Source organism: Megascapheus bottae, chromosome 17 (genome assembly GCF_031878675.1).
Source record: "Megascapheus bottae isolate mThoBot1 chromosome 17, mThoBot2.hap1, whole genome shotgun sequence".
Lineage (NCBI taxonomy): Eukaryota > Metazoa > Chordata > Mammalia > Rodentia > Geomyidae > Megascapheus > Megascapheus bottae.
The window spans coordinates 23,320,824-23,343,475 of NC_143525.1; the positions used below are offsets into that span (position 1 = coordinate 23,320,824).

General features: G+C 43.8%; 1 protein-coding gene and 1 pseudogene across 4 annotated transcripts in view; one reads left to right on the top strand and one right to left on the bottom strand.

The window, feature by feature from the left end:
- Positions 1-22,652, bottom strand: part of Slc39a11 (solute carrier family 39 member 11) — a 261,761-nt gene that overhangs the window by 202,218 nt on the left and 36,891 nt on the right. For all 4 annotated transcript variants that reach the window (XM_090350203.1, XM_090350202.1, XM_090350204.1 and 1 more), the window contains exon 4: positions 6,590-6,748. In XM_090350203.1, coding sequence (XP_090206329.1) covers positions 6,590-6,748 — 159 coding nt within the window. The remainder of the gene's footprint in view (positions 1-6,589; positions 6,749-22,652) is intronic.
- Positions 16,850-17,318, top strand: LOC150051346 (peptidyl-prolyl cis-trans isomerase A pseudogene; annotated as a pseudogene).

Below are 22,652 nucleotides of genomic sequence, written 5' to 3' on the forward strand. Positions count from 1 at the left end.
AAAATTTCTCCCTTTTCTGTCTATCTGCATGTCTCCCTCTCCCTCTCTTGCTCCCTCCCACTCTCTTGCTCCCTCCCCCCACACACATATCCCCCTCTCCCTCCCTTCCTCTTTCCTGCCTACCTCCTTTCTTCCTTCTTTTCTTTTTTTTTCATTTTTAAGTAGAACCAACCCAAAAAAAAGAAAAAGAAATCAGATAAGTATATTCCTTTCTCTCTCTCTCTCTCTCTCTCTCTCTCTCTCTCTCTCTCTCTCTCTCTCTCTCTCTCTCTCTTCCCTTCCTCTCCAATAGTCTCTTTCTCCCATCCCCTCTCCCATATTATATCATCAACTAGAATAATGAATATTGAAGATGGAGAAAAACAAATACATGTAAACAATGCAAACATCCCACTGAGGGACAAATAAGATGACTCTTTGAAACTGTAACTTCCAAACTGTGGTCATATGTGATTCCTTGAAGCAGTTCCAGCAACCAGAGAGTGACCCCAACAGAAGTCAGTGCCTATTCAAAGGCCTGCACATACACTTTATGAAGTCTGAACCAAAACTATCTCCTTGGTCATCACAAGTGCCAAGAGAAACAGAACCTGTCTGGTGCTACCAGTATGTTGAAGCGGTTGGCAAGAAGGTAGTAGGCTGCTTGCTGACCTCCTCTGAGCCCAGAAACCTCTGTCCCCGCCAAACTAAGGGCCAGGCAGCAGAGGGCATTTGCCACCTCCTCTCCCCACTGCAGACAGGCAGGGTTTTTGTTTGCCGAGTTCCTTTCACATTAATCTTTCCTTTAAAGCAGTCTCAAGAGTTTCACTTGATATCGGACACAGAGGTAGGGAAGGGAAGGATGGAAGAGCACACATTTCAGAGGAAGAAACCTGCCAAGATGGGAAGCAAACCAAAAGCAGCAAGTAGCACCAACACAGACAGTATGTTTTCAGAAACACAAAACAAAATTCCATTTCCAATGTACAAACATACACATGTGAAGCAGAGTGTCAGAAAAGGAAAGGGCTAAGCAAGCCACACAAAGATGAGATGATGCCAGGCAAATGCTAGGATTGCACATAAGAAACATTTTAGAGCCAGGCACTGGTGGCTCACAGCTGTAATCCTAGCTACTCAGGAGGCTGAGATCTGAGGATTACAGTTCGAAGTTCACAATTCAGCATGGGTGGAAAGTCCATAGAAAAATCTGTAAGATTCATATCTCACAAAAGTGGTGCTGTGGCTCAAGAGGTACAGAGGTAGCCTTGAGTTGAAGAGCTCAGGAACAATGCCCAGGCCCAGAGTTTAAGCCCCACGACCCCCCGCCCCCCAAAAAAGATTCATACCTCCAACTAACCACCAAAAAGCCAAAAGTAGAGCTATGGCTCAAGCGGTAGAGCACCAGCTGTGAACAACAACAACAACAAAAAATTCAAAGAAGCTTTTGGCTATACTAAGGTTTGAACTCTAGGCCTCATGCTTGCTAGGCATGCACTCTTCCACATGAGCTAAACCTTTAGCTTTTTTGGCTTTAGATATTTCAGATAGAGAGACTCTCATATTCTTGCCCAGGACATCAGACCATAATCCTCCTTACACCTCCCACTATACCTGGAATAACAGGCACACACCTCTACTTTCAACGTATTACTTGAGATGGGGATCTTATCATCTTTCTTCACCTAAGCTGCCCTGAAACCACAAACCTTCCCATCTCTACCTCCCAAATACCTGGAATTATAGGTACATGCTAAAACCATTTTAAATGCATCAGTATCACATAAGAGAACCCACAAACCCATTCCAACTGGGAACAAATATAAACATACTCTCATGGTGCTTGTTGTAATGGTCAAGGAGGTAGTTTTGGTGCAGACTTGATGGAATGGAGGCACAGGACTTTGAATAGGCATGGAATTTCTGCAGGTGTCACTCTCTAGTGGCTGGAAGTGCTTCAAGTTCAATGTAATCAGCAGGGCTCCTATCATCAGAAAGTGCATTCAAAGCCTACTTGACCAAACACACCAAAAAGACAAGTGTTTACTTTTCAGTATTTAAAGGATATATGGCTGTTTCTCCCTTGCTCACATGTTCTTGCTCTCGCTCTCACTATCTTTGTAGTATTGAGGATTGAACTCAGAGCTCCAAGCACTACCCTGCTCAAGCCATACACACAGATCTTTCTTTAGTTTGTTTTTCAGGTAAGAGTCTTTTCCCAGCCTAGCCTCAAGCCAAGATCCTCCTACTTCTACCTCCTGAGAAGCTGAGATTATAGTCATGTACCACTATAACCTGCCTATAACTAGTTTTCTTTAACTTAAATAATAACAATAATAATAATAAAGGAAAGAAGGAGAAAAGATTAGACTGGATTGGAAAATCCATCCACTGAAGTGATAAGTCTAGAAAAAATATCCAACTCAATTGATGATGGTAGTTAATTTGTGGTCTGGGAAGATGAAGGGAAAACAAGATAATTTCATGTAAAATTTTTTTTTAATTTTTTAGAATGAGACTTTTGTATTGTTTTGATGTGACACCTATATGGCTTAAAACTCTAAGTAAGAACCCCCTACCTACAGCCACCCTTGAACTTCACACAGATAAGCTATAAATATCACAGCCCCCCCCCCCAAATCACCAGGGCTCGGACTGGCCCCTCATCAGCCCTCTTCCCCAGGAGACTACATCATCCTAGCTGATGCCCCAGCCTTCTTCCTTCATTAAGATAACATTTAGCAAAGCCTCTATGAATCTATTCACTTCCATTAACTGTTACTGCATGAGCCTTTTTTCCTTTATTCCCAGGCAAATAGACAGAAATAAAAATCCAATCTGGACAGTGACCTGATGCATCTGAAGTTAACAAAACCACCTGGGCTTCGACCTGACAGGCCGCGATGAGTAAAACCCTTTTCATGAGCAATGTTTTGCTTCAACTCCAACAGGGAGACAAATAAATCTGTAAAGCTGACCGAACAGAAATGCAGCTAAAGAACACAGGCATATGTTAACCATTTTCTTCCCACCAACCCCAGTCTTTCTGCCCTTCATGTCCTGAAGATCAGCAGCTCTGAGGTCCAAAGACAAGAGATCTATGGTTGAATGATGACAGTTCAAGTCAGGTCCATGCTGTAGATGCTTCAAACCACGTTTCTTGTGCTTGTTTCTCCAGGAGAAACAATGCAGAAACAGACTTCCTTTCTCCCTGTTGTCCAGGGAACTGAAAGGTGTTCTCACAGGTACTGATGTCTTAGCTACTCAGGAAGCTAAGATCTGAGGATCGCAGAAAAGGCCAAGAGATTCTCATCTCCAATTAACCACCAAAGAATCAAGAAGTGAAGCTGTGCTCAAATGGTAGAATGTCAGCCTTAAGGGGAAAAAGCTAAGAGAGAACACACTGGTCCTAGTTCAAGCCCAGTACTGGCACACACAATTTTTTTTTTTTTTTTTTTTTGCCAGTCCTGGGCTTGAGCTCAGGGCCTGAGCACTGCCCTTGGACTTTCTCAAGGCTAGAGCTCTACCACTTGAGCCTCAGCACCACTTCTGGCTTTTTTTTTTTTCTATGTATATGGTACTGAGGAATTGAACTCGGGTCTTCGTGCATGCCAGGCAAGCACTCTACCACTAGGCCAAACTCCCAGTCCCACAAAAAAAATTTTTTTTAAAGTGGAAGGAGTACTGGGATTTTTCTGCAGATAGGCCTCCCTTATCTACGGGCCTGTCCTGAAGGACAAGAGCCCCCCTTAGACACAGCTGTAAACAAAAACTCTCTCCATACCCACCCATCTCACTCTTCTCTGGGGTCATCTGCTGCCAATCGGGCTCTGTATAAGCTGAAATGAATTGGGAATTGGATGGATCTCAGGTTGAATTTGCCCACGTGATGTCCCACGGCCTCACAAGCTGCTGGATTTTAAGTTCCCAGTGCAACAAACATTTTGAAAGTGAATTCTCAATCAATGCTGGAATCAACCACAAGGACTCCAGATCAAAGCCCATTAACTTAGACATCTCTAACTCAATGCATCTCTAAAAGATCCAAATTGCCACCCTTTTCCATCTTGGTAACCAAATTAATAGTGATACCAAGGGAAACTTTTAGTTGGCCTCAGAATGTAGCTTTTTTCCAAGAGTTACTCTTCTGACAACATTTGTATTCAGGGAATGTAGCAATGAGAAATAAAGCCCATCTATTTGGAAGGTCCTCCAAGATAATTTCACCCTCTCATATTAACAGTGAGAATTAATGTCTTTACTGATGTCCTAGAACAGATGTTTACTGATTTTTCTGACAATTAGCAGGAGTCTGGGTGCCAAAGGCTGTGATGCCTCTTTCTGAGCCCTTGCCCCCACCCTGACATTCCTGATCTTAAATATCATCTACCTAGAGCCCACCCCTGGGAGCTTTTCAATATTCAATGTACGTATTAGAACAAATATGAATCAAAGGTTAAAAAGAAAACTGTGCAGTACAAATTGGCCACTGAGTATTTACACGGTTCAGAGAAAGCCCCTCTATTCAGCAGCTGTGCAAACACACCTGACACAAGCCTGACACCTCTGCCACCCTGCCCCCAGTCCCAAGAGTCAAGCTACATTATGACTGTAAAGAGCCCACCAAGAGCGGCTTAGGCACTCAGGTAGGCCAGGTTTTGGTGAGGGGACAGAATGGGGGACCTTAGCAGGGGACTCACAGAGGGGCTGAGCCAGACTTCTATCCACCATTCTGGGGCTCAGGCCACTGGTGACAGGGTCTTCCTGCCAGGGCAAGTAGGTATTCTCCAGTAGCTGGTTCATCTACAGCTTGGGGGATTGGAGCTGGGAATGTGGCTTAGTGGTAGAGTGTTTGCTTAGCATGCATAAAGCTCTGGGTTCAACTCCTCAGTACCAACACATAAACACAAAAAGTTGGAAGTGGTGCTGTAGCTCAAGTTGTAGAGGGCTAGGCCTTGAGTAAAAGAAACTCAGGGACATTATCCAGGCCCTGAGTTCAAGCCCCAGCACTGACAAAAAAAAAAAACAGGATAGGGTACCTCACTGTGAGGGCCTCAGAAGTCACTGCATAGCTACATTCAATAATAAGAACTCAGGGGCTGGGAGTTTGGCCTAGTGGTAGAGTGCCTGCCTAGCATGCACGAAGACCCAGGTTCTATTCCTCGGCACCACATACATAGAAAATAAAAAAGCCGGAAGTGGTGCTGAGGCTCAAGTGGTAGAGCTCTAGCCTTGAGAAAGTCCAAGGACAGTGCTCAGGCCCTCAACTCAAGCCCAGGACTGGCAAAAAACAACAACAACAACAATAAGAACTGAATGCCCAAAGAGCAGAATAATCAAGATCATTCAAGCTTTCAATGGGGATGCGGGGGACAAAAGGAGGGGACAGATGGTGTTTCCTCAGGCCAGCATCACAACTGTCCATCCAACGTTCACATCCAACTTTAAGCCAAAGGACAGTTCTTCACCCTATGAGCAACTCATATTTCATTCGCCTCACTGTCCAGAAATTAAGATCTTGAGTAGTCTTCTTTTCTTCCTCTAGCCAAGTATTTAATATAAGAAAGAAGAGAGGAGGTGGGCATGGCTTGTATTCTCAGCACTTAGATACATAGGGAAAGCACTCTATCTAAAAAAGAAAGAATAAAGCAAGAAGGGGGTAGGGAAGACGGGGAGAGAGAAGAAGCTTCATTCAGTCCCCTGGATGGACAGAAGAAATGGTTTTTGACCTCAAGCTCCTCCACGTAGCTTTTCTTGTACCTCTTCGCTCTCAAGGTGACCAAGCACCAGCTCAGGATTTACTGGGGAGAAGTACCTGGGAAAACTGCACATGTCAGCCCCACAGTGCCACTGGCACCATCCCTTCTCCTCTGCCAACAGCAGCAGTGGATTTCGTTAATAGGCTTTAGCCAATGGTGTGCGCTGCCACATATGGCCTGGCCCTGGCACTGTCTGCTCAGCCATTACAACCTTCAGGCTATAGTTTGTGCCAAGCTTCTCTGGGAGCAATTACATGCTCATCCAATCCCAACTTGCTGGCCTAATTTTGAAAAAAACACAATGCCTAAAGTCTCTAGCTTACTTCCAATGTTGGTGCCCTTTTAATCTTTTTTCTCTCCACTTTACAGCCCCTCTGTGGGAAACTGAAGCTGAGAGATGGAACAAGTACATACAGATGTGAGCTTACACCCTGAGCCCTTGCTGCCGGGCCTCTTCATCCTCACCCTCCCATGGGCCTGTGGTCACGTGCTGCCTTGAACAGGCAAGTGGGTGGTCATCTCTGATATCACAGGCTCACCAAGGGCCAGGGCCAGAATCAAGGCCTGCCTCTCCCTTCCCCCACAGCTAGACAGCTATCCTGAGTCACTCAGCACACCATCTGGGTTTGTACTGGTATCTCACATTCAAATTCTGAACTTACTGAAATGTATGTAAGGGGGTAACAAATCATACTGCCAAGATCATATTCAACTTCTTTTCATGCCTCGTTACCTGTGCAGGCTCTCCTGGCTAATGCAGCATGAATGAGTATCTTGAGCTTGAACAAAAATCAGTATCACACAGGGCTGAGCATCTCCTGGCTAGATAACCAGAGGACAGCAATACTCACCAGGTGAGGCATCAGGAGGTCCACCAAGTAGACAAAAGCAGCTCCAAAGGTGAAGCCAACAGCGACGGGGAAGAAGGCAAAGGCACCAAAGTTCCCTGATGACGTGGCCATCTCAACTGCTGGGGCCAGCAGAGACCAATAAGAAGCTGCTAACATGACCTGCAAAAGGCACATCCAGCAACAAACCATTAAATCAGTCTGAAAATTTCCCTCTCTCTGTGGATCAGAGGGCATGATATAGTTTCACAGGGGTTTAATCTTAGGCAGTAGGAACTATCCCACCCAAACAGGTGACCCTAGAATTAATGATCCTCCTGGAAATACAGTGGTAAAATCCCAATTCAGGGCAGGATAGAGTTGACCTGGGATGATGGAGTCCAGTCTGCCGTCATCTAGCCTCTAACCCAATAATTCTCAACTTGCAGAAATTTTGCACCCAGGGTAGTATCTGGAGATTTTTCTTTTTTTTTTTTTTTTTTGCCAGTCCTGGGCTTGAGCTCAGGGCCTGAGCCCTGTCCTTGGACTTTCTCAAGGCTAGCACTCTACCACTTGAGCTTCAGCACCATTTCCGGCTTTTGTCTATGTATGTGGTACCAAGGAATCGAACCCGGGTCTTCGTGCATGCTAGGCAAGCACTTTAACCACTAGGCCAAACTCCCGGCCCAGGAGATTTTTCTTAAATGTCATAATAGGGGCAGAGTAGGAGCATCTGGTAAGTAGGAGTAAAATGCTGATAGATATTCTATGCACCACACAGAACCAAAGAATCGCTTAACCCTCGGTGTCAATAACAACACTGAGAAATCCTGTTCTAACTGAATGCTTCCAAAACAAATTTCTCATCACTTCATGAGCTCTACTACATTCTAACATTACTCTAATTAGTACAGAGTTCCTCCTTCTGTTGAGCTGAAATCTGTGTTACTTTGCTTTCTAGCTATTAGCTCTTTATTTTCAGTGCAACAAAGAGTTGCACTGAAGAAGTTATCTTTCCTCTGTGATATGTGACATTCTTCAAAACATTTGAAAATCACCAGTATGCCAGTGTCAAATTAGTTTCATACATTTTCTGATGCCTAAAAAGACAGAGAGCAACTAGTATTTATCTATCACCTGCCATTTCCAGGAAAATAAGACATTTGATCCCTGTCTTAACATCACAACCCTAGGAGGCTGACTTTATCTTCTACTGCTATATGTAGATAAAGAAAATGAATCTCAGGCCTAGTGGTAGAGTGCTTGGCTAGCATGCACAAAGACTCAGGTTTGATTCCTCGATACCATATACATAGAAAAATCCAGAAATGGTGTTACAGAGCTCTAGCCTTGAGAAAGTCCAAGGATAGTGCTTAAGCCCCAGGACTGGCAAAAAAAAAAAAAAAAAGAGGTGAATCTCAGTTGGGGACTGGTGGCTCAGGGCTCTAATCCCAGCAACTCAGGAGGATGAGATCTGGGGATCCTGGTCCAAAGCCAGCTAAGGCAGGATAGTCCATAAGATTTATCTCCACTAGGGCTAGGAGTTTGGCCTAGTGGTAGAGTGCTTGCCTAGCATGCACAAAGACCCAGGATCGATTCCTTGGTACCACATACACAAGCCGGAAGTGGTGCTGTGGCTAAAGGGTAGAGCTCTAGCCCTGAGAAAAACCCAAGGACAGTGCCCAAGCCCTGAGTTCAAGCCCCAGGACTGACAAAAATAATAATAAATTTATCTCCACCAAAAACCTAGGAGTGGAGGTGTGGTTCAAGTGGCAGCATACCAGCCTTGAGTTAAAAAGCCAAATAAGAGCACAAAGTCCCAAGTTCAAGCTCCAGTTCTAGAATACATACACACATACAGAGAGAGGGAGAGAGAGAGAAAGGGAGGGAGGAGAGGGAGGGAGGAGAGGGAGGGAGAGGAGGAGAGAGAGGAGGAGAGGGGGGGGAAGCAATCTTGAATAGTAAGGCAACTTTTCATAGGCAGTAAGTGGAAGATTCAGGAAACTGACTAAGCAAGATTACAATTAACTCAATGAAGTAAGAAATGAAGGAGAAGGGAACCGCTATTCTCAAACCTCACTGAGGTCAACTTGATCAGAGGTAGTCAGGCCTCCAGTGGTGGCCAGATTAAAGCCGTCACCCATGGCTGTTTGCTCTTGTCTATGCTATGATATCCTCAGGGCTACGGTACATATACCATCTGACAAAACTATGTGAGAGTTATCACCAACACATAAAATGTTGAGTGGGTTTCAAAAAATCACTTAATTGTGGCTTGCTTTAAAAAAAAAAAAAAATAGCCTGGTGTTTGGCCTAGTGGTTGAGTGCTTGCCTAGCATGCACGAAGACCCGGGTTCAATTCCTCAGTACCACATACATAGAAAAAATCCAGAAGTGGTGCTAGGCTCAAGTGGTAGAGCCCTAGCCTTGAGAAAATCCAAGGACAGTGCTCAGGCCCTGAGCTCAAGCCCAGCACTGGCAAAAAAATAAAAATTAAAAAAAAAAACATACCTGAATCAATCATCCATCTCCAAAATAATATTCCCACAGATGCAGAATGACAGATGTAAAGAACAAACACATGCATACATCCCTAAGTGCCACTATTCACACAGAACTTCTTATTCTGGCCAAATTCTCCTGAGCAAAAACCTTAGCACTGCCCACAGAAAACTGTGCCTACCCAAACTCTGGGATCAAATGAAAGTACCTCATCTAAACAAGATGGGTTGCTACAATCAAACCATTCCACTCCATGAATGAGGCTGCCAGGAAAAAACATCAAAGAAAAGCTAAGAGCTCCCCAACCCCTGCTACATCTCATCCAGCCTCATCCACGCCTTTTCCAGAAGTGGCTGCACAGGGACTCAAAAATGAAGAGGTCCTAGCTCCTCCTTGAAAGACTGACTCATCCACAACCTCTCTCTCCCTGCATGTTTCAGGCCTCTGCTACAGTCTCAACAACTGTGAAGCTAAGGAACCCAGGTAAAGCCACTCACAGCATCCTTTAGACCCTCCCACACTCACCCCACATATGCCTCTTGAACTCTTCCCCAGCCTCTGCACTCATAAAGAAAAGGAAGTCGGGTGTATCAGAGAAGTACCTATGTGCATCTTCAGGTCTATGGTAGTACTATTCACAGAGCAAAGACAGGGAGGAGGCCAACCTAAACTACCATCATGGATGAAAGGATAAGAAAAATATACTAAGTATATATAATGAAAGATTTTTTAGCTCTTAAAAGGCATGAAATCTTTTTTTTTTTTTGTACCAGTTCTGGGGGGTTACCTCAGGGTCTAGGTCTAGAGCTTTTGTGCTTTGGGGATTTTTTTTGCTAGTTAATTGGATATAAGAGTCTCACAGACTTTCCTTCCTCGGGAGGGGGGGTCTTCAAACTGTGATTTTCAGATTTCAGCCTCTTGAGTAGCCACAAGCATGAGCTATGGTACCCAGCTAAAAGGCATGAAATCTAATTTGCAACAATGTGGACAGAAAGTGAATGGAACTTGAGGACATAATGTTAAGTGAAATAGCAGGAAAGAAAGACAAGTATGACAGGATCCAAAGTAAAATCTGAAAGCCTTTCCTTTAGAAGTTGAAAACAGAAGGAAGATCAGTCAATGGATACAAAGTTACAGTTAGGAGGACTAAATGCTCACATTCTATTCTATAATGGGATAGGTGGTGTTGACAACTATGTAACTAGTTAGAAGGACTCTTCAGCATACTTGACAGCTATGTAACTAGATAGAAGGACTCTTCTGTATACTTGACAACTATGTAACTAGACAGAAGGACTCTTCAGCACAGCTGACAGCTATGTAACTAGTTAGAATGACCTTTCAGAGGCCAAGAGCATAGCTAGTTTTGCCCTAACATGGACAAAGCCCTGGGTTCTATTCCTTGGTACCACATATACTGAAAAGGTTGGAAGTAGCGCTGTGGCTCAAGTGGCAGAGTGCTAGCCTTGAGAAAGTTCAAAGACAATGTCCAGGCCCTGAGTTCATGCCCCAGGACTGGCCAAAAAAAAAAAAAAGGAAGACTCTTCAATGCTCTCACAAGGATAAATGTTTAAGGAGATCAAATTCTGTGATTACTCTGACTAAGATCATTGTGTAATATATACACATAATATATACATTGCAGTCTGGATTATTACTATGTGCATACAATTACTATGTATTCATTTTTTAAATAAATGATTAAAACGTCAACAATGAATTAGTATCAATCAATATTTATGGACCCAACTGATCCCTTGGGTATTCTCTACCATTATGATATAAATTACTCCAAGAAAATCCAGAAGTAGAAATTTTTGACAAGTAATAAACAGTGGTAATGAACCTGCTAAGTATTTGCCTCTGGAAGACAAGTCACACCTCATGAATTTACATCTATTAATAGCCCCTAGCTGCCTTACCAATAGGTAGGCAAACAGTAATTAAGGAACTCACTGTATAGTCTCATCCTAATGGAACTGATGCTGGGGATTTCAAAACCAAATAGATGACATGGTGAGCTTTTCCTCTAAGAATCAACTTAGCTAGGACCTAGAAGTCTTAACTTGAACAAGCATAGTTTTTACAAGATGTTCACATTAGAGAAAGCCAAATAAAACACACAGAAATTCTCTCAACTACTTGTGAAGCTTTTCTGAAAACCTAAAATACCTTCTAAATAAATTAGCCAGAAGCTGGTGGCTCATAATCCTAACTACCTGAGAGGCTAAGATCTAAGGAATATGGTTAAAAGCCAATCCAGGCAGTAAAATCCTTGAAACGCTTATCTCCAATTAGCCCAGCAAAAAGCTGGAAGTAAAGTTATGACCCAAGAGGTAGAGTATCAGCCTTGAGTAGAAAAACTAAGGGAGCAGGGTTGGTAGCTCACGCCTGTAATCCTAGATACTCAGAAGGCTGAGATCTGAGGAACTCTGTTCTAGGCCAGCCCAGGCACTAAGGACCCTGAAACTCTTATCTCCAATTAATCACTAGAAAATGGGAAGTGGGGCTGTGGCTCAAGGGGTATGGAGGTAGCCTTGAGCTGAAGAGCTTAAGGACAATGCCCAGGGGTAGGGCAATAGCCTTGAGCTGAAGAACTCAGGAATATCACCCAGGCTCAGAGTTCAAACCCACCAAACCAACCAAAACAACCAAAAACAACCAAAAACCAACCAAAAACAAAACAAAACAAAACACTAAGCAGGTCCTGAATTCAAACACCACCTAGATAAAATAAACAAATAATTAATTAATTAATAAGCACAGCCATGGAAGTTGGGAGACGATTGAGGGAGGTCATTTCTGCTAAGGATCAAAAGGCAGACAGGGCAAAGAAATTAAGCCAGAGCATCAATGGTTTGCTCTATAGGGTCAGGAAAGGTACGGGCCTGGGCTTCACTGTGTGGCCTTCAACCCTGCAGCCTCCTCTTTAAACTCAGTAACTCACTCAAGGACACTCAGGTGGAAATGACTGAGCAGAAACAGAAAACCCAGGCCTGGTTCCAAACCCATTCCTAGCTCCAAAGCTATTACCCTATCTCTTGGATGTTTGAAATTTTTTGAGGTTTTTTATTTTCTGGCAGATAAATAGACTTGATTAGTACTTATCAAGACATTTTAGCACCATGGGGAAAAGAGACAGTATTCTTTAATCAAAACTAGATTTATTCAAAACTTTATTCATAAAACTCAAACAAACTTAATATAAAAGGTTTGGGAAGCTTTGTTTCTTTGAAGTTCCTTAAAAATCACAATTCACAATGTCATCTACTCAGTACATTTAATCAGAGAATCAGTCTTTCTAAGCTTTTGAAATGCGTAATCCAGTTGGGAACCTCACCAAGTTTAAGCTGCTGAGCACCTGTACTCCTGCTACGGGAACTTTATGCCCACAAAGCCAAAGAGCAAGAACAAGAATCCACAGGGACAGGGGATGTAGCAGCCATAATGTTTGGGGAGGAAATTACTGACAGACACCCAGACAAAGTGACACCTAGGTCCAGGAAAGAGATTGAGAAGGTGGCTCACCCCCCAGAATAGCCTTTGAAATGAGGGTGCAAACAGGCCCACAAAGGGGACCAGCCCAGAACAGGTGCAAACTGATCCTATATTCCCCATGCGTCTGAGACAGCCAAGCAGCCATTCCACCTAGTCAGCAACGCCCACCCACCCCCATCCAGTCAAGAAGTGTCATGATTAAACCGGGGTAAAGGCAACAGCCCATACACTGGAAAGGGGACACTGGAAGCCTCCTACATCCTCACCCCAATCACACAACGGAAATCCAACAGGATAACAGAGCCTGGTCACAAAAGACCTTTCTTCAGAAATATTTCTGCCCAATATCCTAATACCCACCTGGAATGTGTATTTCTATTGAGGGCTCCTAAATTTCAGCCTTAATGTCAGAGGCTAAAAGGGACTCAAAAAAACACTTCAAATCAAAAAATATTTACAACCCTCCTCATGTTCCCAGAGTAAAATCCCCAAAATCCCTTCTGTACTTCTCACATCTTATAATAAGATCACTGTTCTTAAAAGATCATGCCACAGGGGGTCCATTTTTTATAACACTACTAATTGCCCTCTGGTGTTAGCAGTACCAGCACAGAATAATCAAAAACAACCTGCTAAACACTTCAAGCTCGCAGCAGGTGAAGCTATTCATTTATGTGTAAGTGCTCATTTTGGAACAATTTCAGCTCTGGAATGAATTTATGAAGAGCTACCTGAGGGATACGTAAGAATGCTCCAGTGTGATGCCTTTATTAGCACAACGACAGTTTAAATACTGAAAGAACATCTGAGCCACAAAATAAAATTCCCCCCTTAATAAAAAGGGGAGAGAAAAATAATACACATACATAGTTATTACCATCCAGTAGAGCAAGTAATAGTTACTCACACATGTCTAAGGAAGGGGCCAGAAGTCTACAGAAAAGGAGAAGAGAGAGTTCCCATCTCAGAATCTGCTCCAGAATAGGACTTCTATCAACCATGTTCAAAGAAACAAAGTACATCCTCAAGAGTTGACACAAGCTTGCAATCCATAAAACTCAAGGCAATCATCATTCCCTAAGGACAGAAGCTAAGGAACTGCCTCTAAATTCTGTCTCCAAATCATATGTTAAAAAAAAAAATCTCAAGTCAGCTGGGTGCTGGTGGCTCATGCCAGTAATCCTAGGTACTTAGGAGGCTGAGATCTGAGGACTAAGGTTCAAAACCAGCCTAGGCACAAAAGTCGGTGAGACTTTTATCTCCAATTAACCATTAGAAGCCTGAACTATGGCTCAAGGGGTACAGTTCTAGCCTTGAGCTGAGGAGCTCAGGAACAGTGCCCAGGCCCAGAGTTCAAGCCCTACAACCAACAACAACAATAAAAATAAAAATCTCAAGTCAACCACTGAGTACTTGTCAGTGTTCACTGTATAGCCAACATTATGCTGGCCCCTGAGAAATAAAGGAGAGGTGGATCTAAGGTCTACTGAGTTCTGCCTTAATGAGACACTAGCTACACACCATAAGAGACCGCAGAAGACATGTGACGTGATAGGCAAAGAGACATGTGAAGAGATAAATAGTGAGGTGCCAAAGTAAAAATAGAAAAGGAAAGAAGTATAACTACAAATGGAGTGGAAAGGTTCTTGAGAACTGGATATGATTTGGAAAGGAACATGGAGTTAGGTTATCTCTGGCTGGGTAGTGCAGAGGGGGAGGCAGGATCTGAAAAGGTAAGCATGCCAGGAGATGGGTCTGATTGAGAAAGAGGGCATGCGGGAACTAACTACCTGGGTGTTCATGGTTAGGAAGCCAGGCAGCACATCCTGGACTTCGGATTGTAGGCAATTAGGTCACATGCTAGCATCAATTGGGAACTTCAAAATGGAGATGGAAGTGACCCTCTATACAAACAAAACGCCCTTAGGTCAAGACTGAGCAGGTCAGCAGTATGCAACCACTAGTGCTGAGTGAGGTAAAGGGAAGTAAGTTGGCATCAGAAACTAAAAGGATGTCAGAAGGTAGAATGGAAACCCATGGACAGGAGTAAAGAGGGAGAGGATGAGTATAGAGAGGCTAGGAAGAAGGAAGGAATTTGCATGTGACCATACCAGAGTGAGGTCACCCAGGTCCCTTCAATAGTGAATCACTTGATCAGAAACACAATGGGGAGCCACCTGAATTCTGTATTGAGTCAGCTTTCAAACCTGGCAGGTCAGGAACTAGACATGCTTCAAGCATGAATCAAATTCCATGGGGAGCTATATCTGAACCTAACTGGATTTTGTCAGCAAGCTTTTATGATATATCAGCTTCATATAATTTTACAGAATTAATCCAAACAGCTCTAAATTATAATCAATTACATTCAGCTGAAATTATAGCTATTAATTTTCAATGACTTGCTTGAATGACCTAACATTTCTTAGCTTTCACCCACCACTGCCAGTGATGGGTGAAAACTCAAACTACAGAAAGATGTATTTGCTTGGGGCGGGGGGATGAGGGGGGCAACTACCATATGATCCAGTAATTCCTCCCCTAGACAGTTGCCCAAGAGAAATGGGAACATATGTCCGCAGGAAGCCGTGCACAAGAATATTCACAGAAGTTGTATTCATAGTATCCATGCACTGGAACCAATGCAAATGGCCATCACCAAAAGAATGGATAAACACATTGTAGTGTATTCATAAAAATAAAATACTCCTTAGCAATGAAAAGGAGAAAAACTCCTGCGCTGTGGAAACACTGGATAAATCTCATTATCACTTTACTGAAGGAAAGGAGACTGACAACCAACAACAGACACACACATGGACAAATGCATGCACCCATACACATAGGAACTTATGCATACACAAACATGCACACAGTATGATTCTACTTACACAGAAGAACATGCCATGCTAAGATATGGAGATAGGATTTTCCATGTTTGCTGGGGAAAGGAGTAGCAGGATTGACTCAGGGAACAAGATCTCCTCTGGGTTATCACAAATGCCCTCTATCTCATTTGAGGTGCTAGTTATACAAGTGAGTTGTCAGAGCTCACAAGGCCACACTGGAGCTTCCTCTGGGTGCCACATGATGGGGGAGGGGGAGCTAGAAAGGCTGGGCTATACTCTCTAGCCTGCCTGAGGCTCCCACTATCAGTACCTGTGTCTAAGGCCCTTTTTCTCTTAACCAATAGGCATGGATGAGTGTGAATATTCTGACATGCTCAGTGGGAGCACACTCTGTGCTCTTTGTCCCCATCCCTGGAAGGAAACCCTAAGTCCTTTAAGCCTAATTATAGCTGGTAGAAAACACTGTAATTAAGTGGGATGGACATGCAATCTAGAAGCCACATGTTTCATAGGGAGGTGCCTGGCCTGAGACATGAGGTGGACACTATCTCATATCAGACTGCTGGACCTAAGGCTCTCCCTTCTGGTCATGGTCACTAGCAGATCCGATCTGAACATTTTTCTGTATTCCTAGCCAGATTGGAAATCTGGCTGCACTGTTCACTTCAAGAATATTGCTGTATACACAGGAAAATGTAGCCTATGTGAAGTCCTAACCAGAACAGTGACGTTCATGGCTCACAGAGAAACAGCTTTCACTGCCTGTTAAACTTACTTCTTTTAAGCTGGGGCAGTCTCTCACAAAGGGCCTGGAGGATGACAGTGGAACTGACATAGGTTTTTTGAACTGTGGTTTTTCAAGAGAAAAAGGAGACCCAGATTTTTCATGGAACCATCTTGTTCGCTCGTTGTTAACAGTACCAGGGCTTGAACTTGGCACCTGAGTATTGTCACTTAGCTTTTTCTCTCAAGCCTGGAGAGCTGTCATGTGACTCACAGCTCCACTTCAAGCTTTGGTCGTTAGCTAGATAAGGAGTCTCCTGGACTTTACTGCCTGAGCTGACTTTGAACCTCAATCCTAAAGAGTGAGGATTATATACATATAGCCAGGATTATGTGATTATAGGCACAAGCCACCAGCATTCAGTTCAAGGACCCAAATTTTTAAAATCAGTTATTAAGATATCACTAACATAAACAGCACAATCAAAAACTAAGATGTGCTACAGACCCCTGCAACCCTTTCCAATCACGCTACTGAACAGCAAGCAGTCAACTCCAAGTGACCCTGTGCCTTCCATCATGAATTCCCTCATTCCTCCCTAGCTACTCATCTCCATGATCAAAAGTTTGCTGCAAAACTTGTTTGCCATTCTAGGATTTTCTATAAGGTGGCTTTGCAAATGCCGCTGTTGCTTGTGATTACCAGCCATCCATGGTCAACCTCACTGTGTTTTTCCCCATCACCACGGGTGGCAAGCCCTAGGGTCGTGTCTCCTTCACACTGCTCACAGAAAACTTTTGTGCTCTGAGCACTGGAGAGAAAGGATTTGGTTATAAGGGTTCCTGCTTTCATAGGATTATCCTAGGATTCATGTGCCAGGGTGGTGACTTCACATGCCATAATAGCACCAGTGGCAAGTCCATCTTTGAAGAAAAATTTGAAGATGAGAATTTCATCCTGAAGCATACAAATCCTGGCATCTTGGCCATGGTGAATGCTGGACCAAACACAAATAGCTCCTGGTTTTTCATCTGTACTGTCAAGACTGATTGGTTAGATGGCAAGCATGTGGTCTTTGGGAAAGTGAAAGAGGATATGAAAGTTGAGGAAGCCATACAGAGTATTGTGTCTGGGAATCACCAGCAAGAAGGTCACCATTACTGACAGCAGACAACTCTAATACATTTGACTTGATTTACTGTAACCACCAGACCATTCCTTCTGTAACTCGGGAGAACACCCTTCCACCTCATGCTTGTAATATCCTGTAATCTTTGTGCTATCACTGCAGTTCTCTGGGTTCCATGTTTTCCTTACTCCCTTCTAAGTCTAGCTGGATTGCAGAGTTAAGTTTATGATTATGAATAAAAACTAAACTAACAAAAGGTCCAGGCCCAGAGCTGAGAACTAAGCTATCCTAAACCCAGCAGTACTGGGCAAGCATAAAGATCATACCCAAAGAGACTTCCCGGCATCCATGCTTCATAGTCACAGGTCCTTGACAGTGATGCCTTAGACACTATAGGTGTTCACTTGCTTGCTCTGGTTTTTTTCTCTGCCAGTACCAGGGTTTGAACTCAGGGCCTCCTGTTCTCATTAGGTTCAACTGATGTTCTACCACTTGAGCCATACCTCTAGTCTAACTTTTTTTTTAATTAACTGGATACTCTCATGGACTTTCCTTCACTGGGCTGACTTCAAAGTGTGATCCTCAGATCTCAACCTCTTGAGTAGGTAGAATTACTGGCACAGGCCACCAGCACCTGACCTACCTGCATAGTAAATATCTTAAAGCAATAACTCAAGATGTGCCTGGTCCCTAATTATAATTTAAATGCATGGAAATAGCTAAGACAGATTCAGCCTCAAACTTGCTCCTGCTCCAAATCTAAGATCACAAGTCCATGTGCACTCAACTCAATAAAACATTTACAGACAAAAGAGCCATGTGAGTGGAGACTCACCTAGACTTGAGCACCCACCCTTAGCTACATCTAAGTGAGACTCACAATGCTCCAAAGTCAAATACACTTAAGACTCCTCACCCACGAACCCACTACTGCAATCAACCAGGTAAAAGTTTAGCAATTACTCCGGTTCTTTCCCATTTGCTAAATGAAGGACTCCCAGAATCCTTCAGCTTGCCTAAATGATTAACTCCATGCAGACTGATCTAAAAGGGTGTGAACATCTACTCCTGCTGCCTCTCTATGGCACCCAGCCACCCTTCCAACAGCACCTCTCACCATGGGCCTCGTGATGGACAATTGCACCAGCTGGCCTAGCCTCCCCCACTCCCACACCACTCCAATCTGTCCCAGATCTGGCCGCCAATGAAGCAGCCCCTGCCAGTGCTAGAAGGAGGGAGCAGAGGCAGCTGTCTGCTTCCACTGAGAGAAAACTCTGAAGTATGAGGAATGAGCTGCTCCCACATTGCTCACATCCCCCTAGAGAGGTGGCAAGCACCAGCCTCCTGGCTTTGTCCCTCTCCTGTCTCAAATTAGCAGTACAGCTCAAGGTCAAGGAGAAATAAAGAGACCACTTCTCATTCCAAACCTTTCATCCGAAAAATGTGGATCCCTCCAAATACTATGTGTCCTAGTGTACCTGAGAGATGAAAGGGATGCTGTGGGTATGGGAACAGTGGTTCTAAAAGGTAAGCGCAAGAGCTGAGTGAGATGTGACAGGGCAGGACTACAGGAGGCAGCGTCCTAAGCCAGGAGCAGTGCTTACCTATAATCATAGCTACTCAGAAAGCAGATATCTGAGAATATCAGCCAGCCTAGGGAGACAAATCCAGGAGGATGTGTCTTCAAAGAACCAATCCAAAGATTGAAGTGGTCGGCGTGGCTCGCGCCTGTAATCCTAGCTACTCTGGAGGCTGAAATCTGAGGATCAAGGTTCAAAGCCAGCCTGGCACAAAAGGACCTGAGACTCTTATCTCCAATTAACCTCTAGAAAACAAAAAGGGAAATGGGGCTTGGCTCAAGGGTAGGGTGGTAGCCTTGAGCTGAAGAGCTCTGGGATGGCACCCAAGCTGAGTTCAAGCCTCATGACCCACAAAATAAATAAATAAATAAATAAATAAAATAAAAGATTGAAGTGGAGCTGTAGTTCAAGGGGTAGAGTGCCAAACTTGAGCCAAAAACCCAAGTTAGAATCAGGCTCTGAGTTCAAGCCCTAGTACTGGGGATGGGGGGATAAGGAGGGGAAGAAAAATAGGAAGAGAGGGGAGGGGAAAGGGCAGGTGAGGAGGGAATGGGTAGTAAAGGGGAGTGATGAGGAGAGGGCCTCCCTTCTCCAAGGTCCTGCTCAAGTGAAAACTTGAAAATGTCTTCAGTGGAAGCTGGATGATGTCATGGGAAAAATGAAAGGTCCATGTGCAGTTGCTGCACACTGTGAGTCCAAAGCATGAGCAGTTTGCCCTCAATGGAACCTCCTTGGAACCACACAGGCATAAACACCTAGGCTCTACTGGACTTCAATTATACTTCAACCAAAGTGGAAAACCACATAACAGACAGTTCACACAGGGGAATATTACAAACAACCAAAATGACAAGGAAAAGTCCAAAATAACTGAAATGAAAGAGTATGTCTCTAATTCTTACATATGCTATGATCTCAGTTTTTAATTTGTTAATTATATATAAAACTAAAAGAGGACAGAAGACTCACAGTAAGAAGAAAGGTCGGGAGGGTTTTGTGAGAAGGTAACCATCTGGGATGTAGAAAATCGGCCCAGGCCAATGACTCACACAAACCCCAAATTCCACAACACTAATCAACATGTATTGGGCACTCACTATGGACTGCTCACTGTGCTAAATGCTTTAATCATATTTACTTATTTTCCTGAGTAGCATGCCACAGAGAAGGCAACAGTATCATCCTTGTCTTACAGATGAGTAAACAGGCTCACAAGTCTCAGCTCACACAACCAAGGAGTAGCAGAATCAGGCACGACCTCAAACCCCAGGATTAGCCATCCATTCTCATGCTACATCTGTCCACTAGAAAGAAGGTTCCATCCCCATGCCCACTATCCCTTTCCCTGAGCTCGCCCCATCCACTAATGGTTTGAAACATTTCCTGACATAACTATATCCTGAGACGTTCACTAGAATTGAATCATGGGCACATTTTCAAAGTGCTTCAGAAATGTAATGTGTTTGCATTCAATTAGTTTCCGAACTAGGAGAATCAGCAAGACTGATTTCCTTATAGAACCAGTGGGGAGGGTTTCTTGCTACCTGTTCTGAATGCTTAGATTAACCTTCTAGCACATGCAGGGTCTGGGAAAATCAAGCTGGGCCTGTGTGCAGGAAACCCAGAGAGAATTTCTAAGGTCCACTCAACACTTGTTTTTATAAAAATGTTTAGGGTACCTGGGTTAGAATTCAGGTCTTTGCACTTACTTAAGTACATAAGCACTCGAGCCTGGCATCCTAGCCATAAAAATATTACTGAGTTCCAACTATGTTTTAGCCCCTACTGAGGGCACTGCAGTTCACCGATGAAAAGGAGAGTCTCTGCTCTAGTCCTTGCAGGTTGAGAAGGAAACAGGACAAGCAAAGAAGCCACTAAAATCTACAGGCAAGAACCAGGAGCTGGTAGTGGCTCACGCCTGTAATCCTCGCTACTCAGGAGGCTGAGATCTTGGGATCACAGGTCAAAGCCAGCCCAGCACAAAAGTTGGTGAGACTTATCTCCAATTAACCACCAGAAAAATGGAAGTGGTGCTGCGGCTCAAGCGGTAGACTGCTAGCCTTGAGCTGAAAGAGCTCAGGTACAATGTCCAGGCCCAGAGTTCAAGCCCCATGACAAAAAGCAAACAAACAAAAAACCTACAGACACGTTGGGGGTAGGGATTGCAACACTAATCAAGGAGCTCATTAGTCTCATCTTAGAGAGGGTGAAGCATTAAGAGGATAATCAGCTAGGCATACTAGTGCATGCTTGTAATCCCAGCACCTAAGAAGTAGAGACAGGAAAATCAATTCAAATCTGGCCAAGGGCAGTCTTGTCTACATAGTGAGTACCTGTACTCACCCTGGGCTACATAGCAAAACATTCTCTTGAAAAACAACAAAATATAAAATAAGAAAGGCAAAGGTTAGTGGTTCACACCTATTATTCTAGCTACTCAATAGATAGATCTGAGAATCATGCTTCAAAGACAGCCTGGGGAAGATAAATCTAAGAGATTTTTATCTTCAGTTAAGTGGAGGAGGGGAGCTAGATACAGACGCTTGGCTCAAATAGTAAAACAGCAGAGCTATAAGTGAAAAAGCCAAGCAAAAAAAAAAAAAAAAAAGCCAAGCAAAAGTACAAGGCCCGTGGGAGAAAATGAGGGAGGGGGTAACACTCTTCAACAAGAAATGTACTCATTACTTTATAACTGTAACCCCCTGTATATAACCTTTATAGTAAGATAAAATAGCAACCACAACAACAACAAAAAGCATTTTTAAAGAGCATAAGGCCTGCCAGGTGCGGTAGCTCGCACCTGTAATCCTAGCTACTCAGGAGGCTGAGATCTGAGGATCACGGTTCAAAGCCAGTCTGGGCACAAAGTCCATGAGGTCTCAAGTGACTGGCTGAGAGGAGTTCCTGCTTGCTGCACTTCCCCCGGACCTACCTGGGGCATGTCTGATGGAATAAGTACTTTTCTGGTCCTCGTTCCATCATTCTTACCTTGATGGCTCCCACCCGAGGAACAGGACTTCAAACCTGGGAGTACCTTGGAGAGATGGACATATCTTTGGGCAGCACAACAGAACTGTGGTAATAAAGAGTGGCAATAAAAAAGTGTTCTGGCTCACATGGGGGTCTGTGCTTATCCCTATGATTAGTGGCTGTTCCTGGCCCCTATTGCTCCTCTAAGACTGAAATCCTTTCCCTCCCACCTTGTGTAAATGTCAGAGAATAAATCCAGGAGTTTGGCCTAGAGGCAGAGTGCTCGCCTAGCATGCATGAAGACCCAGGTTCAATTCCTTGGTACAATATACATAGAAAAAGCCAGAAGTGGTGCTGTGGCTCAAGTGGTAAAGTGCTAGCCTTGAGAAAATCCAAGGACAGTGCTAAGGCCCTGAGTTCAAGTCCCAAGGCTGGAAAAAAAATACAGAGCAATAAAGCAATGTTGTCTAACAGTATTGGGAGACTAAGCCTCTAAGATGCAAATGTCCCTTAGCATCCACATATAAGCACTGCAATGCACTGACCACTGGATAATCACCAAGTATTGACCAGATGCAACTGTCATTTATTTAAAGCTTATGCCTAGGTGATGACTATGATTCTCTACCTCTGTCTTAAATACAATACTAATCTGTTTTCCACTCTCCTGGAGAGCTCACTCAGCTGTAGGCTATCCTGTTTAATTTCTTCACAAGAAGGAAAGAGATTCAAAAACACACATTTCCAAAGAGATGCTAGAGCAGAAAAGCTAAAGGTGACCAAATGGGAGTACCCATGGGACTGAGAGTGTGGCTAGTTGCCAGAGTGCCTAGCA